The following is a 20,759-nucleotide window of genomic DNA, read 5'->3' as shown; positions in this document are numbered from 1 at the left end:
GGCTGTGGAAGAGGTGGGAGGACAGCCAGCGTCCTGCTGGGCTCTCTAGCCCATCTGCGGTGTGCAGCAGGACAGCACTGGGCAATCTTGTTCACACAGCTTAAAGGAAGGATTTACAGTCTTATCTGTAGTATGTTTTCAGAAACTCACATACTAACCCATTTTCATATAACTGCACAATTCTTGGCCCAATTCTGACCAAATATGAGTTGTTGTACGAAAGGGGCAGTTATCTTGTGACATGACAGAAAGAGCTGGTGACAAGCTCATATTAATTTAAAAACTCATCCAGGTTTCCCAAGAGCTAAAACCTGGGGTTTATTTCAGAACTAACCTGCAAAGCCTCACCTTCAGCTGTATCTTTTTGCTTTACTGCCCCTTTGCAAATCACCTTCAGCTCATTATTTCAGTAGTAACATACTGTGGGATGTTTTAAATTCCATATTTACAAGATTTGTCTCTTAGCAAATCAGAAGTATCTTTTTAAACTTCTTCCTTATTTTCAGCTTCCAATTTGTTAACAGCTGTTGTTTGTTGGGTTGATGGTGTCAGCCTTTGGAGCTGTCTCCCTGCAAACACACTGGCCATAAATGGTGTCAAGTTGCATTACATCTTCCAGGGCCAGGTGCGTTTCTGCTCCAACTGAAGCGGACAAAAAAAAAAAAAAAGCACAGACAATATTTTGCTCTCATCACACTGCCAACTCTGGTGCATTTTTGCTCACATTGCACTACCAACTCGTTTAAATGAGTCTCTAGCATGTACTCTTTCAGCATTACAAATTTCTAACTTTCACTTCCACAAACTTACATTATTTTTCCTCAGTTTCAGTCTGATTTTCCTAAACCAAATCTCATTTTATTATCATCCTGTATTTCTAATCTCTCTCAGTCTCTTTGTACAGCTGTTCTACACACACTCCTCCCGAATCAGCATCCACTGCAGAAGGCCTTAACATGCTTCTTGCTCCTCCTGTTAGGCTAGTGATGCAGATTAAACCACCACAATAAAGGGCCTCTGAGCAGATATATGTGGTTGAACTGGAAAATTCTCTTGATAAATTTGCAAAAATGAGTGCATGGTGAGGGGAAAATTGTTTCCTAGGCCAGTCCCTGCCTGCTCACAACCTCCCCAGTACCAAAGGGTTGTTACTGACTGGTTCTAAGTCTCACTCATGCCTGGGACTGGAGAAAAGTTGCTCTTCCAGTCCTGGAAAATGCCCAAGAGCATTGCAGGGGCACTGCAGGATGACTGCCAGAGACAGCAGGTGACTTTTCATGCCTCAAAGAAAGGTGTAATACCATGGCCAGGAGATAGAGAAGAATATTGATTAATCTGCCTCTTCACCATGGCATGCAAAAGAAATGGCATATCTTCATCTCAGTTAACGTGACTGAATGAGGAAGGATAGTATTTCTGAGGGAGCATGAACTACACTTTCAACACTAGCCAAAGCTCTTAAGGACAATGCAGCAGGGGCTGTTTCTGCTAAATTCTCCTAAAGGCTAAAGCCTTTAAAGGAAAATCTGAAGAAAAAGAAATTACCAGTATATCTCCTAAGAATATCTCTTTGCTACTTCCATTCAGATCAGCACTTACAGATCATGCAAAAGCATGGGCACTGCTTTGAAAAAATGTTACCCCTTATGTTATCTAAGTAATAATTCTGGAAATGGATGTAGTGGTGTTTAGAGGACATGGAGATTGACATCTGCTTTTCATGGCTGAATGTATTTTATAATACTCTGCTTAAGAGTATAATGATGCCCTTATTTAGAGGTCTCTACTGTAGACATCTTTGAAGGCCAGTTTTGTATAGCAAGAATTATTTAAAAGGCAATTTATCTTTGCTGATGCTGGTTGTGTTGGCTAACTAAACAGAAAATGCACAGATGTGGTTCCCAGTGAGAAATGGCCAAGGGGAAAGACTACCACAGTGGCACAGGGCAAAGGAACAAAGCACAGCTGGGTAAAATCATAGAGGGAAAAAATGTTCCATCAAGATTGTTTCCCATGCTCCCTGCCACCCCCTTTAAGGGCCTAACCCAAGTGGTTACAGCAGGTACCAACTGCCTGAGGGCCCCCATTTTGCTTAATGATCTTTTAATTCCTGAGATCTCTTCAGGGATCATGCATGGGGTGGGTGTGTGGATGTGTGGAAACATGCTTATCTTTTTATTTTAAGAGGAAGAGCTGAAAGTGTGTATCATTAAGGAGTCAGTACACTTACAACAGAGGTTTTGAGGCACTGAATTAATTAATCATCTATACTAAAGAACCGTCTGATATATTGACCAATATATATATACAGCCATAAGGCCATACTGCTTCCATCATGATTTACTCATGTGCTTTCTTCCTATTGCCTAAAAGCCTGGCAGGACAACAGACGTGCCCTTTTACAAATAAATTTAGGAAGTTGTTTCAAGCATCTTTGCAAACAAAAAGAAATTGTTATAGTATTTCCTGCATAGTATCTTATACAGAGGTTCCCAAATATTCTTGCAGGTAGCATGCAGTTCTGCAGCTTCTTAACAGCACTTTGCTGTCCCGTGATACTTGTTGAGAAGAGATGAGGTACTGATATGTTGGATGATGTCATACCAACCAAATAGAAAGTGGAGCAACTGGTGGAAAAAGACAACAACCAGGTAGCTCAGCTCTAACCAGGCACTTCTGTTCAGCATATGCATGTACAGAGACACAATAGCCAAAGTAAAGTGAAATGGGCAGGAATTTTTTAATTGACTTATTTAGACATTGCACTAGGCTGTGAGTAGCGAAGGCCAATACTTTCACAGTTCCCAACTGAAATGTGAAACAAACCTGAATCTGGCTACCTCTTCTGATCTCATTGTGGCCATGTCTAAGAGTTTTTAATGCAAAAGCCTCCTTGCACGTTGTCCAACATCACTCCTTTATCTCCTACTTCTGTCCCTTCTCCCACAACAAGCTCTCAGAGGCAGGCCTAAGCATCCCCATGTGAACATCTGAAAGAGCCTCTTTTTAGCAAGGAAATGCTTGTAGTTAAGCTTTCAGTTGATGGACCTGGATGCAGCCACAAGAGCAGGAAGGGATAAAGTTTACAGACCCACATGCAGACACAGGGCCCACTGAAAAGGGCTGCTCACAGCTGAAGACTGTGAGCGCTGTTTCATCCAGCTCTGCTGCTGCCTTTCAAAGGCGGGAGGACATCTGTAGCCTTTGGGCTGCTTCCATCCCAGCAAACAGAGCCAGTCCTCTGTGTCAGGGATCGATGCCAAGGCTTGCATTATTCACGCCATGGCTGAACTGGACCCAGAGCAGCCAGACTTCTTAGCCAAAAGTATGAGACACCAGAAAAAACAGACATAAAAGCTATTTCTAGAATAACTTGAGTTCTTCCAGCTGTATCAAGTAGATAAAACCTCTGAAAGTATGTCTTGCAGAAATGAGTTCCTCAGTCATTGCATTTAGATCAATATTTGTCGGCTAATTTCCATAATTTTAAAACTTGATATCAGTAACCCTCGTCTCTTATCTCTTAGAGTGATTATAAGTGGCCGCTTCACTTAACATATGACAGTATAACTGGAAAAAGACAGTGATGTATTTTTACAGTCTTGAAAAAGTGCCAGAGCTTTTATATATTCACTGACAGTTGAAGTTCAAAGGTGAAGACAATATCATGCTTGGATATACTGAGAGTCAATCATCATCTGATCTGAACTGAAAAACAAATGCCAGGGAAAGTGAGTAGGGGGAGCTCAGTTCAGAGATGGTATGCATGGTAAACCCCTTAATCCCAGCACCTGTGATAACTGCTATCCAGCATTAGCAGGTGGAATGAAACTTGGCTTGCAGAGGGCATTGGTGAAGACAGATTATTTTGGGATTGTCTTAACTATTTCCTGGGGAAGGGCCTGACTCACAGCGTGAGCTGCTTCAGGTGTCAACTTCTTGGAGACAGGAGAGCCATCCAAGAGAACAAAATGCTAATGGAAGCAATTGGTTTTTTTTTTTTTTTTTTTTTTTTTTTTTTTTTTTTTTTTTTTTTTTTTTTTGTGGTTTTTTTTTTGTTTTGTTTTGTTTTTTTTTAAAAAAAACCAAAACCAAAACTGCTTAATCCATTAAGTGTCCCCTAATAGGATTTTAGGCCAGAAATTACATTCACTGACTTCAGTACGACAGTCAGTTTATTCTTTACTCTTCACCTATATGCACAAACACATCCAGTTTTGTTTGCTTTTGGCATTCTTCCTGACATGGCATACCACAATGGCCTACATCACCATACAGCTAAAACTGGAGGCACTTTGCTTTACAAGACATTTTAACACAAGACAATGAGCTTCTGGGAAGAAACTGAACATTGAACAGAAATGCAGAGTACACAGCTTCATCTAAAATTTTCTAAAGCTCTAGGAGACCAGTTGTGAGTTAACCCTTTTACTTACCAGGAAAATGGCACCTAAATAAATAAACTCTGAGTTGTATAACCTGACTCTTGCATGGTGTTGTAAGGGTCAGATTCCTCCCCAGACTTCTGACAGTCAAGGCCATTAGACAGCAATGCATCACTTTGAAATTTTAACTCCTAATGTGTTGGTTTCTGATATACCACTTCTCTATCGGGGGGGGGGGGGAAGAAAAAAGGAAGGAATGCTTATTTCCACATTACTCTTCCTATGCTTATTTTCAGGTTAAAAAAAAATGTACTAAGGTACATTTGATGACTCTCCCTGTGTCATTAGACACCTAAACCACTGGACCATTTTTTTTAAACCCTTGTACAGTAGTTGTGCACCCAGGACTCCCACTGATTTGTGGAGGGAGAGACAGGGGCCTGTGCCAACCTAGAAAGTAAGTTGTGGCCCTCTGCTCTGCAAATCTAAATTCACAGGCATTTCAAATTATTTTTAATCTCAGGTTACAGTGTGTACACATACACACATGTGCAAATGAAGCACAGTAGCAAGGCAGCAGTGCAGCAACAAAAATAATTGTTTATAAAACTGTTTTGGGGGCAAAGATATATTGGATGTTACAAATTAAGGAATCTCCTGCAGCTATAGTGGCACTACTGAAGAGGACATTATCAGATGGCTCAGCACACTCTAACAAATCAGACTTAGGAGCACAATCTACAGGCTTCAAAACTGCTGTCACAGAACCACAGAATATCTCAAGCTGATGAAGACCCACAAGGATCATCAAGTACAACTCCCTCCTCCTCACACAACTACCCAAAACCACTGTCATGAGATAAAAGCCAGAGTTAAAAGTATGATTACTACCTTACTTTAAGAAAGTACAGCTAGCCTGGTTGTGGTCAAAGGAGAAATAAAAATTAGATTCTTGGTAAAACTGGAATTAGAAACCTGTCTGTTGTCCAAATTCTGTCCTGGCAATATAATATCTCTCCACTAGACAAGAACTTAATTCATTAGATACAGGCAAGCATGTATAAATAAGTGAACTGGATTTTCTGTAAAATTGGAACATGTTCTGGAGAAAGATCAAAGCAGTTATCCTTTTACTCCACTTGACCAGCTTAGTTTAACTCCAGCACCAGTGTTTTAAACTCATAGAGGCAAGAACAGATTACCTTGACTTTGCTTTCCGGAGTGGTATTTGAACTGTGGCTAGAAACAGCAGATGAACAGTCCCGAAAATGAAACAAAAGCCTCTTTTTGCCATGCCCAAGGCAGGGAGATCCAAGTTGCACTAATTCTTCTGAAAGAGAAACCCACCCAAATCCTGTGTGAACAAGGAATTTACTGGGAGGCCTGTGCTAGTGTCATGCAGTGTGTGTGACCAAGTCTCAGGTCACCAGGTGGATGCATGTGAGGGGCACAGCTCAGTTCCCTGCTATGGACAGCCCACACTCACTGTCTCTGACTGAGCATGGCTGGCAAAGCAAGGGGCATTTGTGTTTGTTTTTTACAGCTGTTGCTGCTGTTTGCCATTAGTCTAGTATCAGAGGCAAGACCTTATTTTCACTGTAATTTGGCAAGTTGGTGGCATACCTCCTTAACTAGCAGGTAGGACTCAGGTGTGACAGCATCTAATTGCTAAGAGTGGATGCTAAGCGCAGCATAAGAAAAGTTGGTGAAACAGAGGGATGCAATAGTAAAAACTGACTGACCTCAAGGATGGGGCCTTGTTTTGGACAGCTATGTTAAGACGTGTCTGCCCCCAGTAGAGACTTTACCTGCCCTTTACCCAGGGCACACTCCCAAGCACTGGGGTACCAGCCTGGCAGTGGTATCACACAGCACCTGCAGAGCTGGACCAAATCAGCTCTGACAGAGCTCACAGAAAATTCATGCAGTCCAAGTCTGTGCAGGCCAAGTGGGATGAGGATGGCTTCAGCGGGTCCCTATTTCCAAGGGACTGTGTAGGAAAAGCTGTTTGATAAGGACTTAGGGAGGGAAGGAGGAAGGACACAGAACAGAAGTGCCTAGGTCCCTTGAAGGAAGGCACAAAGGTGTGTTTCTCTGCCTCATCTGATAAGTCTGAACTCCAAGGATACAAAGGCACTAGTTTGGGACTTGCTCCAATGTCATCTAAAAAGCATCCCATTCAACAAGCTGCCAAGATTGTTTGGAAGGTACAGCTCAAAGGCTTTTATTTCAGTTGGTAACTACTTTGCAGTTCAAGCAAACCACTTGAACACCATCTTTTGGTGCCTCCCCATGCTTCACATGGCCAAAACAGAGGCCACTTCCCTCGCAAACACCAAAGGATCCAACCTTTGGTGTCTGAGACCAGCGAAGGCAGATCATCTTGGGCAGAGCTTTTTACTCTGCCAGTCAGCAGGAAAAAGCTAGTTTGGGCCACTGATGCTGTTCTCACCAGCAGCTCCCAAGGGTTAAGCTATCTAGTCCTCCCTGTCTTGACTTACCAATCTACCCTGTTTTGCTGCTGCAGTTGTAATTTGCAGCATTTCTGGATGATGACAAATCACACATAGAACAGGAGAGGAGTAAAACAGCATAATGAAATTTTATTCTGAAAATATGGCAAGAGTCTAAGGCACTTCAAACATTTCAATACACATGACTAAAGTGAATGTGACAATGTAATAGCATTCCATAAATATGCACTGAGAACTACGCTCAATTCCACTTAAGGGGAATATACAGCTGGTACCTCTAATTTTACTCTCCAATAAACATATATGGAGCTTACACACTGACACAGTTAATAAAAATATGGTAACAGGATATGTAATTCTTCATGTATTTTTTAATTAAGGAATATAAAATGTTGAAAATACTGTGTGAGCTAATTTTATAGATACTAGTATCTCTCATATAAAAAGTTATACATTATCCCCAATTAGAAACAACTTATTTAGTGAACTTCAGACCTGACAAGAGGCTCTATCCCCAATACCTACCCACTCACCCACCAGCTCAAGATCCATGGAGCTGACTATATAAGCAACTGCAACTTTTGAATTTCAAAGTAATTAAAAACATGTTGGAATGAAATTTATAAAAAGGTTACTGTGATAAAAGTCTAGCACAGTAAATATGTTTTAGAATGATTAAAAACAAGCCACTGGGAAACCCCTGCATGGATAGCTTTAGAAGTCTTAGGCTGCACATTAACATAGGAAAGGATAATCTATAGCAAACAAAACCAAGATTTATGACAGTGTACGAAAAGACAAGTACGTGAGCAAAAGGTTCTCAGCTGAGCACTACTTAAACTATATGCTTGCTTCAAGTTTACAGTTTTCTATCTTTAGCACTAGATCTCTACTTTCACTGTGCTGGTGAGTTCAGGCACAAGACAATTACATTCAGTATCTGTCTCAGTAAAACAGTAACATTTAGCAGCTTAAAGATGGCATAGAGATTTTTACAGATATTCGTGCACTACTACTCAAACGTGGCTCTATGGGTGGGTCCAGGAGATGTCCTTCTGCTAAGCCTAGGAGTGCCCTAGAAGAGGAAAGAACAATTATTCCAGGAATATAGGAAGTAAAAAATGAAATTATTCCGGCCAGCCAAATGAGAACACAGTACTCACAAACACTGTTCAATTTCTTGCCTTTAGTTGCACAGATTAATCTTTCTTTTTTTTTTTTTAAATTTTCGTTTTAGGAACAACAGTACCAGCTATCATATAGCCTACTAACTGAGAGTGGATATTTAGACAGTGACACATTTAACAGCAGTTTTATCACACAGTGAGTCAGGGTTCAGAGACCAGGCGGGTAGTTGCCAGAACACCTAGGACAGCTGTTAACTCCAGAAACAGCTGTGTTTTTGTGACCAGGTCAATAATTAGCATTACAGTGATGCAACAGCACCTCTGCACACTAGCCAGAGTCAGCAAACCCTGCCCAGTGAGCTATCCATACCCCTAGATAGAAGGGAGAAGGAGTCTTCTTTCATCCAGGATTCAGCCTTCTACAGTCAACCTCTACCGTAAAAATGTACATTTCCAGCATAAAAATTATCCTGTGAATAAACCTGAAATGTCATGTGCTGTACTGCTGTACAGGTGCTGGGGGTTAATTTTTTGTTGATGTTTTACTGTTATGTTCAGAATAGCAAGTTAAAACATAAACTGTAGGAGGGTGTGTACTAACCGGTGACTGGGTTTTGGAAAAGTTGACATGGGCATAAAGCAGAACCGCTATGTCCTTATGTCCAGCTTCCAGGGCTATTGAAAGTGCTGTGCTGCCATCCTGAGAGAATAAAGGAAGAATCAAAGGGAATTAGTGCTTGTGTGCATTAACAGATCTTTTAAAAGCCCCATCAGCCCATAGAGAAGGGAAGTTATGAAGTGGAGACCCTACTGCTCAGACAGACAGTTGGGTTAATTTAGAGTCTTGTTTAATTTCTTTTATTATAATTAAGTGACAATAAGCCTTGCACTGCTGTTTTATGAGCAGCCCAATTGTTAGAGGCCTCATAATTTCTCTCAACAAGGAGTCTCTATTATTGCTGAGGAAGAATAAGCATGCCATTATCACAGTAACATTACATGTAGTGCTGTGTAAGACCAGTGATTTCAGAAGATTGGGCTGTCTGAGAGAAACTACAATGTCTGTGAGGAATGGAAGAGACGATAAGGGAGGGATAAATGCTAATCAAATATCATGATAATTGCTGTGTTACAATGGTAATTGTTGTGTTATAGCTGCCATTAACACTAAGAGCAGTTGCATTCATAATTCTTAATTCTCCTTAATGGAAGTCTAACTACAAAAGGATTTTCCTGGTCAAATACTGTCACCTCAGTTTCTCAGAAGATACTATTGCTTTCAGAAACCATAGTTGTTGAAGCTGCTAGAAGCAAAGAGTGCTTTTGCTGAGAGGGTAATTTATTGACCTGCTGTTTTCCCCTTAAACCATGTCTGCTCCAGGAAAAAGTAGATGTCAGACCACCTGTGATGTGAATCTCTGAACTGTCAGAGAAGCACACTTGTATAAAGCTGCCATGTCCCAAATTCTGCCTTCCTTGCTTCCTTCCCTTCCTGAAACTGGTGCATCACACGGCTACAACCCCCTGCTCTCCAATAATGAACAAGCAGCAGAAAAGTTGTGTTTGGAAAACAGTACATAACTGCCTTCAAAACCAGTTAAATGTTATATTCTCATAAAGACTTGAATTAATGACTTAGTGATTAATAGTGCTAATAGCATCCAGGCTGCAGTAACCCAGCCTGTCCCCAAAAGTGTTTGTTACACTAAGGTCTCTTCACATTTTCCCCTCAGGCCAGCTGTTACACACTACTGGCACCATCAGGCAACTGGGCCAGCTCCTGCAGCACGTGAATACTTGAACAAAAATGAAGTCTCTGCCTCTCTGCAACAGCTTCAACAAATATCCACCCACTGCCCTCCCAAATCCCAAACGCAGGCTCCCTTTCAGTGCTCAGTGGGTAAAGCAATAGGAAGAATGGAAACATACCCAGTAAGTGATGTTGTTAACAAGATCACAGTACTGTCAAGAAACCAGCTAAGTCAACATTTTCAAGTTTGAGAAGTCTGTAGATCAAATTGTCTGCTGACAGTGTAGGCTGCAATGGTCCTTGCAAACAAGAAACACACAAGTGCCTTCCTTGGCACTGAAGTCACAGCCTCTATCAGTTTACTGTCAGGACAATGTAGCCTCATGACTGAGACCAAATCTGGATTCTCAGAAGTCATGTGTAGATACTGTGTGAACATCCTGTGAAGAGAGCTGTAGGGTTGATGTTTGCCATAGACACAGAAAAGCAACACAGTAAGGCCTTAAAGTCACCAGATAAGGTCCTAATTGAAAACTGGAAGACTCCAGGGAAAGGGGGAAGGAATGTAAGAAGGGAAGACATTTTACCATGAGCTAGCAAATGTTTTTTTCTGTTCTGGCCACTACACACCTACAGCTAACCATAAAAATTGCTACTGGGTAGGTCTGTTAGGAAAGCAAATTTACTAGCCAAATAATTACAGCACTTGCCACCACTAAGCAGAATATTCATGCATTTGGTATTTTGGCAGTGTGAGTCAGAGATTCACATAAATAGATTTCAGCAGCTCTTCACTGCATGAAAAAAAAAAAAAAAAAAAAAAAAAAAAAAAAAAAAAAAAAAAAAAGAGAAACATTCCAGATTGGAGAAGCTATCTGATGAAGCACTATCTGGAAAGGCAACTTACATTGTCCTCCAGGGTGCCATTACATCCAGGCTGAGCCAGCAGAAGTTTGACAATCTCTACATGTCCATGTTCACTGGCACACATCAGAGCTGTAGAACCCTCATCGTCCTGTATATTGACATCTGCACCACAGGCCAGTAAAGCTTTAACCATGTCTATCCGCCCATGACTCACAGCTAGCATCAGTGCAGTCTGACCAGCCTGCATGGAAAGAAGAGGAAAACCAAAATAAGTATACAGACTATTGGTGACAAAGCATGCACACTTACTTTTTGGCACTGTGCTTCTTCTAGGGGTAAAAAAAAGAAGTTATTTTACAGACTACTCTCAAGGCTCTGTTTGCCATTATTTAAATACCTTTCATGCATAACATATCCCACATTCACATAGGTATTTATTAAGTTAATGGAATATATTGGATCTATCACCCAACATCTGGAGTTCCTTGGAAGGAGCTAAATGGTGCAGAATTTGCAAATGCCTCCCAAAATTCAGTAACTTTTTTTCATATAATATTCAATCTTCATTTTCAGAAGAGGTCCAGACCTGAGGCTCAACTGTTCTTCCACAGTTCCATTTTGTATACAACAATCAAAACCATACACATAACAAAACCAACACATAAACACCAAAGACCACCGAGGGTGAAAGTGAATGAGTGCAAAAGATGAACTGATGGAGCAGGGATGGGAGCATGGAAGGAAAGAGAGACATGGAAGTGTGAACGGTGTCTCCTGAACCGTTCTGACTGACCTGGCTGGCTTTAGCATTCACGTCCCCACAGCTGAATAGTTCCTCCACTATCCTCATGTCCTTCTCGGCTTCCACAGCTGCAAGCGCAGCAAGCATGATGGGGGTATAGCCGGCCTTGTTCTGATGATTTACGTTACAGACATCTGCAGAGGGATGAGATAATTTCTTTGGAAAGCAGGAACCCAAAAAGCAGCAATTGTGCTAATAAACTGAATAAGCTGTTAGCAGAGCAGCCTATAAAAAGAAAAAGCAGCAATTGCTCTCATAATGGAAGCAATTCAAGGGAAAGTGGAGAAGAAAAAAATAAACAGGGGGGCTCTTGAGCCTGAGAAAGAATAAGATCCTCTTCTACTATGTGTGCAACACAAGGGAGAGCACAAAGACATTTTATACATCATCATTTTAGGGCTTTGTGTGTTTTTTTCTTTTGTAAAAGCAAGTAGTCTGAAATTTGACATGACCATCAGGGTCATAGGTCAAAGGCCATGAACACCATCAGGAGAGTCTTCAAGCTCCTCTCCTGAGGGGATCCACACTGCAAAGTGAAAATGACCCAGCAACATGGTCAGTGGAAAAGCTGTTTTTCCTCAGTACAAACATTTTTCTGAAATTGGTGTTAAAGATCTGCAAGCATACTTTCACATGTTTTGGAGCTGCAGAAAAAAACCTTTTAATTAAAGACTGTTTCCAGCTCTACAGAGTATTTGACTGTGAACAAAAGTACTCTGGGAACAAATACAGTGAAGTCCTCTGACTACAGCCAGCAATTAACAAGAGTTCTCCTTTTCATTCAAGTCTAACCTCCAGTCTGTCTCTGTTCTTAAATTCTGCAGTTCCTAAAATTCTGCAGAAATGCAGCAGGGCTTATTAGTTCACCAGGCATCAGGGCTTTCAGTGTGCTCATCTCATTGGAAAGCAAAGACTCAGACTTACATAAACTATCTCTAGACTTGGGGTTAAACCACACCACAGATATCTTAACTAGCAAAAATGCTTCAGGAAATTCTTCAGATTTATTGCTAAAAGCTTTTTGCTTTTTTGTTTTTTGTTTGTTTTTAAGTGAAAAGAACATTGCAGAAACAATACAACTGCAGATGTAAGAAAACACGTTTTTTCATGTTCCACAGATCATCTCTGCTACTAGTAGCCCAACCTTACTTTCAGAAGTCACCTCTGGGAAGCCACAGAACATGACACTCTGCTACATATGTTTCTTACTACATTCATTACATGAGTAATGAATAATTATTAGAAGTGATGGTCTCCTACCCTGACTAGACTACTTCATCAGAGGTATGTTTTCTGAGGTCACATTCCAGCTCCTTTATTATATGGCTAATGAGCAGAGCTGTTTTCCTTTGTCTTCTTGGTAACACTGCATGGTGATACAGGAGTCTCTTGTCTCATTTGCTCTTCCCACCAAACACACAGACATGGACTTCTTGGACCAAGAATCTGCCTGTGCTATAACCACACTGCAAAGTTGACTGTAATGACCATCTAGACATGGTCCAGAGAAGACTGTAGAAAACTGAAGGAATGTGCCTATCCGAAAAATATTTAAAAAGTGCTGGCAACATGCAGTGTGCTCCTGCACACCTGGCACTAGTCATGGTTGTTGGATTTTACAGTCAAAACCCACTGTGTTCAGAGCAATACACCAGCTGCTGTAAACAGCAGGAGTCCTGACTTCCAGCAACAGATGAGCATGCTCATGCTACCCCAATACACCCAGGGAAGCGGAGGGGCAGTTTCTTCCACCACTGGCTGTGCTGCAGAGCCAGCCTGCTGCATTTCACTGTGCTCCTGACATTCCCTGCATTCCCCCCCCCATGACTCACTCTTCCCAACAGGCTGCCTTCAAACAGCAACGAAGTGCTCACTTTCCTGCCCAGGAAGTCTCTGCATGTGTGACAGATGTGCTGGGTTATCAAAGCGGAGACCTCTATCATTAATATCCTTGTCCATCTGATACTACTCTTCTGGATTTATAACTACTGCTAATCCTATGTTTCAGACATGTTGTTGGCCTAGTTAAACTTCACAAGCATGACAGGTTTTACAACAAGTTGAGTGAAATAAACTCCAGTCAGAGAGGATAACTAGGCTTAAACAGATCCCATTCTGCCTGGACCAACTCCAATGTGCAACACCTTCTGCTGGTGGCTCCAGATGCTCTGGAGTCTACCCCTCTGCCACTAGTGCCTCTGCATGTGTGTTGCAAGGAGATGGAGAGAAGGAAGTAACAACAAAAGCAACTAAATGAAGCATCATCACATTTCTCACAGATGAGGAAATTACTCCTGTATGTCAGAATGCTATATTGCTCCAGTTTCTCAGAAGAGCAGCACAGATGTGTCAAGGTGGTGGCCAGAAAAAGCTTCTGTATTGCTCTAGTAAGATAAAGCTAGACTACTCTTGAGTATTTAACACTAATGTTTATACCTGAATGCATCTTACTCCACCAGCACCCTACCTTTGGCTGAGCAGCAGCTGTGCTGCCTCCAGAGAAAACTGCTGGAGGCTGGTGCTGCTGAACTTGGACTACAGTCCAAGAGTCAGGGATCTACCTATCTGTCCCAAACACTGGTCAACTCTGTATATCATTTACTTGAGTGTTTTTTGTAACTTCTTCAAAAGCCATCACGATTACCACCAAAGCTAGCACTAGAAACAAGGATTCTGGACTACCCCAGTGAGCCACCATGTAACTGCTAAAACAGCTGCAGCAGGAAGCCCAAACTCAACCTCTTGCTCATCAAGAATTTCACCTGTGAGGATTTCAAAACCAAAAGATAGTTTTTAAAAAAATGCAAACAAGTGAACCTACTTGCAGCCAAAAGAAGCTTTACAATTTCAAAGTTAGAATGTGAGACGCTGTAATGCAGAGCTGTGTTTCCGTTTCCATCCGCCATGTTGATGATATGTCTGAGGACAGCAGGAGAAACTTCTTCAAAGGCAGTTATGTAGTCTCCAACCATTTCAGGGACAGCTGACTTCTGACTTGAGACACGAAACCACTCGTGCTGGATGGTGTTTAAACAAAACCTCTGCCAAAACCAAGACAGAAAAATTTACATATGGGCAATCTATTTAAAGGAGTTTCCATCCCACAAGTCAGCAATGCAGGAGGTCAAGCCTTTTTTAGTCAAGTGTGGGAAGAAAGTATTCAGCTCACAAACAAGATGTACAGACTGAAGCTTCCCCTCTGACCAAACCCCTCTTTAAAACACCAGTTATTTACCTCTTCTCATTTCACCTAATTTTCATGAATGGTTCACCTCTGAGGGCACAGAATTTTAGGATGAGAGTACTCCCAGAATGAATGGGTATCAAATAGTGGTGAACAGAAAAAAGACATGGTGTAACCATTAAATACTTAACTAAGCTTATAAATCACTGATGAACTCAAGACTAAGAGCAGTGGGAATGCACATTTCTCGGGGACTTAAAACAAGAACTTGCTATGTCAATTAGGCCCAATCCCGAGGCACGAATTATCAAATGCACAAAATACAGGAGAACTTGCTGGACAGCAGTTCTGCAGAAGAGCTGGGTATTACAGAAGATCACAAGCTGAACCTGAGTCAACAACACCACACTGTAATGAAAAAGGCAAATACTGTATTGGGTTGAATAAACAGATTTATACACGGCATGCGATGCATTCTCTCCACCTAGCACTGTGAAGACAACAGCTGGGCTACCTTACCTGGTCCAATCACTGAACAACACACGATTTGGTCAAAACAGTTTCAAAGGTAAGCAGCAAGAATGACCAGAAGTCAAGGAAATCTGACCTATGGGACAGGCAGGAAGGACTGGAGATGCTCTGCTGAAAGAACAGCTGGGGAAAGGAACCCTGTAACATTTTCACAGTGCTGTTGCAGCAAGAAAATAAAGAACCTATTCTTCACCTGCAGGTTGGCTGGCTATAGTAGTAGGGGATTTTATCTGCAACAAAAGGATGCAGGTTAGACATTCAGAATAAACTTTCCCATTGGTACGGACCAAGGTAGGAGCCTCTTAGGCCAGGTAACTAACTGTCTGTTGGGAACAACACAGAGCAGATCTAGCTGTGAGCCAAGAAGTCTCCTCCAGTCACTGCCAGCTCTGACTTTTTGAGACAATTTTTCTAACCTGGAAGGATCACTATGTCCTTCTTCTCTTCTCATAAACCCCCACCTGCAAAATGGTAAGTTCAAGGACAATTTTACAGAGAAGACACTCAGCAGGCCTCTCTAAGTCTCTAGGGAAAACACAGAGGACCTGTACCAGCAGCTCTAGAGGGGGCCCATGTCTGGTAAAGGGAGAATATTCTACACACATCAGTGCTACATATGCATCTGTACTACATATATACAAAATGTTCTACATCAATACTACTACAATAAAAACTTCAAAGATCCAAACATTTGAGTTAAGAGTCCATGTGTATTGTGAACATAGAGTTGAAACACAAAAGTGGTCATAAAGTGACACAATATAATTTTTTAAATTATTATTTTAGGCACTACTGAGTGCAATATACCACCAAGAAGTTAGTTTTAGAGTCATAGCATCACATGCATTACTAAGTAAATGGTACATTTTTCTTACTCAACTAATCCATCACATCCCAAAAGGAGTAGTTTGTAGTTCTGGTGTACACAGCAGCTAAAGAGCTGAATATGCTGGAAGAAATTGGGACAATTTATATAGATCCCTAGCTGTACTGAAGTTTACCCTTTTTGGACAAGATTTCTTTATCAGCAGATAGAGAACAAGAGCTGATTAGTCTGTAGCTTCCAGCTACAAAGCACCACTTGTGCTGATAAACACTTTATGCACAAGAAAGAAACATGTAAATGCAAATTACACTTCCAAGGTAGAGATTAAGACCTGGTTATGCCAGCCATTTTTGACACTTTCAACTTCAACTGGGTCTGAAGCATTTGTTGTTTGAATGCCTGAACTATTCCTGACGGACTAACAGAGGATTAAAAATTACCCCACAACTGTATTAACCTTTCAAAAAATTCCCTGGACCACAAGTGTCAGAACTGGTCACAGACAGTATTATTGTCTTTAAGAAGCTACAGATGCTCAACAGTAAAGGAGACTGACAGTGGAATGTTGCCTTTTACACCACCACACAACTGTAACAAATGTAAAATTCGATTTCATATCACTAAGAAGTGTTCCTTTGCTTTGAGATTGCCCTCACAAAGCAGCATAGGCAACTCCTATATGAAGCAAATAGAACCTTATTTCTTGAGACTGAATATTAACAATTAATACTCCTTACTCCCTGCTGCACTGATAAAAGCTACCAGCATTGTAAGACAGAAACAGTACCCCTGTGCTTAGGAGGAGGCAGAGCACCTGCAGTTTCAGAACAGACCCTGAGCTTCTGTCATGGGAAGAAACAGGCTCCTTACCCCATGCAGTCTCTTAATGCGAGGCCTGAAAGCTGCCCACAGCAAGTGCTAAAGCAACACTTAGAACAAAACATGGGAATGCACAGATATGTTGGAACTGTGCTTTCATGTTACTAATTTTATGTGTGTGTCCTGAGATGACAACACCCCAGCACACAAAGCACAAGTACATTCTCTGGTCAAAAGTCTCCTGATAGAAAAAGCACCTTGTGACTCTTCCAGGAAAGATGAAATACTCTTCTGCCTAGCCACTGTGGTGCTGGTCCTGCAAAACCAGAAGTTATCTCTCCCCAAAGTTTTTCTGTTGCAGCTCAGAGAAAATTTTGCCCTGTGTTGCTTACCACATCTTTGCTGGTCAATGCCTTGGGGTCATCAATGTTGTTTCTCAGCAGGTGACAGGCAGAAAGCATCTTTTCACTTAGTTCGTATCTGAGGGAGGCAAAAGAATATATGGCATATTTCAAATTTTCTCTTGACATTTCAGCATAGAAGCATTTACCTTTCTGAAAGCCATGTGCGAATGAATGTTTCCAGACAAGATAGCAGCTTCTGCAATGCAAAAGGTGCTCTGGTAGCTGTTCTCCACAGAGACTCCCTCTATGGCAAGCAGAGCCGCTGGCAGGGCCATGGTCCTCGTAAGGAGGAAAAATGTGTTTCTCAGATGTACATGGGAGAAGCAGCAGAAATGGAGAGCAGGTGACAAACACATCACTTCTGTGCTTTGGACTTGGCAATGCTCCTAGCGGAAATTCTCACCTACTGCTGTATGACTGCAAAGAAGGTATTATATACTCTGTGCTCTGATCACTTGATTAACAAGAGGAAATGCCAACAGTTGTGATGGAAACGGAATTAACCAGCGGGGAAGGGCACAGGCAGTACCTCCCTGCCAGCTCCTGTTCACTGGGACCAGCCTTTCTCATCTCATCCACTCTGGATATTTACTCTCGTTCTCAAGTCCCCCTTTATGTTTTCGCTTCTGCCCCCTTTCTATCACAAATTTCAAAATGCAGGAACAGCCAAAAATAAGAAGACCCATGCCTATGCCACATGGCACATTGTGTTGGCTGTGGCCAACCATCTCTGCCTACAACGTGCCACAGAGGATAATGGCAGTTTTCCTGGAAAATTCTCCCATAAAGCAGAGAAACTAACACACTCATGTATGTAAGGTGGGCATTTTAGCCCTCTAGGGGTTACAAGCCAGCCGCTGGCGCTTCCAGAGCACTGAAATGCTCCACCATTCCACAGACCACGCTCAGTCCCATGTGGCCATGTGCCCTGCCTCCTCCACTCAAATGGCACTGCCAGGGCAGCCAGCTTGCTAAGAATATGCTCCTCAAGTACATGTGGCTATGTAAGCTGTCCTGCTGCTCCTCTTCACAATCATTCCTTGCTAGGGCAAATACAAATTAGAGACCTCCTTTGAGAAACTGCCCACCTTTTTATGCCACCTGTAAAATAACAGGCCATCATCCTACAGTACTTCAAAACTCATAGCTCCAAGGCCTACAAATAGCTCTTAATTATTAATTTCTGCATCTCTTTTATTTAGCAGTTGATAATTACAGTTGATAATTACAGGTAAGTTTGATGTTAAGCTGCATCTCCAGTAAAACATGACATTAATTTTGTCTTAGCTCTTTTACTGTTATTATTCCACTTACATAATTTTCCAAGCTACCGTACTTGTAAACATCTGTCAAACCCAGTATCTAAAAAATATCCCTTCACTGTCTATGTTTATATTTCCTTTTGACCATTCACTAATCAAGAAAAAAAAAAAAAAAAAAAAAAAAAAAAAAAGCCATGACTGTCAAATGCTACCTTATGCAGTTCAGTACCAATATGAAAAGTAACTTTGACATGAAATGCTCAACAAGTGCATGATGGCAGCCTTAAAGTATATTATAGTATAAGAACTCAAACGAAGCATATGATCTCAGGGTCAGATGACCTCCTCGCTGCTGTACCCCATTGTCTTACCAAGCAGTACCAGTCACAGCTGAGATGCTGTGGAAGGTGCCAATGCAAGATGTACTCCCAGTAGGTCACTGACCTGGTGCGCAAGACTCGCTTACTTACTGTTTTACAGACCAGGTGTTAACAAGGTATTGCCTGCTCCCAAACAAGTGCTGTTTGTGACCTGGGAGAGCCTCTGCGAGGGCAGGGAGCCACCTGGGGCTTGCTATAAATGGACCATTTAAACCCACTGGAAAGAACACCCTCCAACACCTTCTCCCCGCTCACAGTTGGTTTGCCACAAAACTGTCTCTGGTTACCCGCTTGAGGAGGAGAGAAGCACGCAGCAGTTAAACAACAATGGTGGTGGCACTCTCCACCAGCACGGGCATAGCCCATGGTTAGCCCCATGAACAAGGTGGTGGTAACCCCCTCAGAGGCACTCAGGAGAGAGCGAGCAGCCTACCTCTCTCTGATTTCCACCTCCTCAGCCTCACACTCTGGAGTGGGGCTGTCCTTCTCTGCCCCCACAGCGCAGACCTCTGGAGCACAGGATGTGGGCTGCCCCTCCTCTGTGTGCCGGCTGCGGGGGTACTCATGGCCCTCACACTCTTCCTCTGAATCTGAGGAAGAGCTCTCCTCAGAGCTGGAGTCGTCGCTGGATGTGGTCTCGTATCTGTGGGGAGAATGAGCAGGTGCAGGGGTGCTTGCTCAGTGACATTCAGCAGCAGTCAGTACTTGCCTGCGCTGCTGAAAGTTGAAAAATTTCTTTCAAAGGCTTAGTCTTCCTATTTTCTACTTAGAGAACCTTTTCTACTCACTGAACTCAGTGTCACTACCCACTGACACTGTGACTATGTGCACAGGGTGTAATGAGAGAAAACCAACCTTTCCTTAAACAGAAGTCTTAACACTCTGTCAGACCTTGCCTTAGCATGAAAACGAAATTACTTTGTGCTGTTGCCTTCCTAGGCAGATATAATCAGGGAAGATATAAAACCTATCTAAAGAAAACAGCTGCAATCTAAACAAATTTTCCTGTGATGGTCTAAAGCATTTTGATGTTTTAGGTGAAATATAAGTGATTTGGACAACTACAATGCTGATTCTAATGAACTGTCTTACCTCACCAACCTCAGTAGCTGATGAATTCATGTACTAAGCCTATTCCTCTAACATACAATGACTTGTGACTGATTTGTCAGTTATAACATTCCCACACTATAAGTAATAATACTTTCAGTCAATATGTATGAAATTAATTTATTGTGATATTTAGGCTATATACTGCACAAGGCATTTGTACTATGGAAAAACTAATCTCAGGAAAGGGCTAGAAAATCTATGTAAAAAGAAACCATTTTAAAGTTCTTTGCAATATTCTGCAAGGGTAAGTAGTATTTTAAAAGATAATTTCCCATACTGTTTTCTGTATTTGTGTAGAAAAGTTTCTGTATTTATCTAGCACAAAGACAGAAAAGTTAATTCTTAGGCAATGCCAACTCTTGCTTCATTGTTCAACAGTACAATGCTGCGCTTGTCAGCTAATACTGCCTGAGAAACATTCCCATGGCTCTTCGATTTGCCTCATTCTCCCATGTTAAATTTGGTAGCAATCTAACCTACAGGTACTTGAGACTGATGCCATGTATGACTTGTAAGCACAAAAGGTTTGCAGAGGATTAAGATGAGCTCAGCTGTTTTGGTCTTCCCTCTGACCCTTAAACTCAGCAGCCTGAAGGACCAGCCAAAGCTCTGCATACGCTCCTGGGTTCCTCCTCTCCTCACCGTAGGAATGCTACAATGACACATTTTTTGAAGACAGGTCTCTTACCCGCCATTAATGCCGACAAACTGCAGGTTCTTCTTGGTGTTGCTCAAATCTTTCTTCCCGTCCCTTTTCTTCATGATAGATTTGAGTGTGTTTTCATTATTAGTACATACTGGCGAAAAGGGAGACAAAGCACATATTATCAGTACA

General features: G+C 41.8%; 1 protein-coding gene across 2 annotated transcripts in view; it reads right to left on the bottom strand.

Annotated features, from left to right (window-relative positions):
• Positions 1–7,128: 7,128 nt before the first annotated feature.
• The window catches only part of KANK1 (KN motif and ankyrin repeat domains 1), a 49,888-nt gene continuing 36,257 nt past the window's right edge, over positions 7,129–20,759 (bottom strand). For both annotated transcript variants that reach the window (XM_026866820.1, XM_026866819.1), the window contains exons 4-11: positions 20,613–20,721; positions 19,245–19,454; positions 17,158–17,245; positions 14,227–14,446; positions 11,397–11,539; positions 10,644–10,844; positions 8,588–8,686; positions 7,129–7,934 (exon numbers count right to left, since the gene is read on the bottom strand). In XM_026866820.1, the coding sequence (XP_026722621.1) occupies positions 7,872–7,934; positions 8,588–8,686; positions 10,644–10,844; positions 11,397–11,539; positions 14,227–14,446; positions 17,158–17,245; positions 19,245–19,454; positions 20,613–20,721 (1,133 nt within the window). In that variant the 3' untranslated portion in view covers positions 7,129–7,871. The remainder of the gene's footprint in view (positions 7,935–8,587; positions 8,687–10,643; positions 10,845–11,396; positions 11,540–14,226; positions 14,447–17,157; positions 17,246–19,244; positions 19,455–20,612; positions 20,722–20,759) is intronic.

Source organism: Athene cunicularia (assembly GCF_003259725.1).
Source record: "Athene cunicularia isolate RWA chromosome Z unlocalized genomic scaffold, athCun1 chrZ_part4, whole genome shotgun sequence".
NCBI lineage: Eukaryota > Metazoa > Chordata > Aves > Strigiformes > Strigidae > Athene > Athene cunicularia.
The sequence above is the reverse complement of the archived record's forward strand: the minus strand, read 5'-3'. Positions and strand labels throughout refer to the sequence as shown.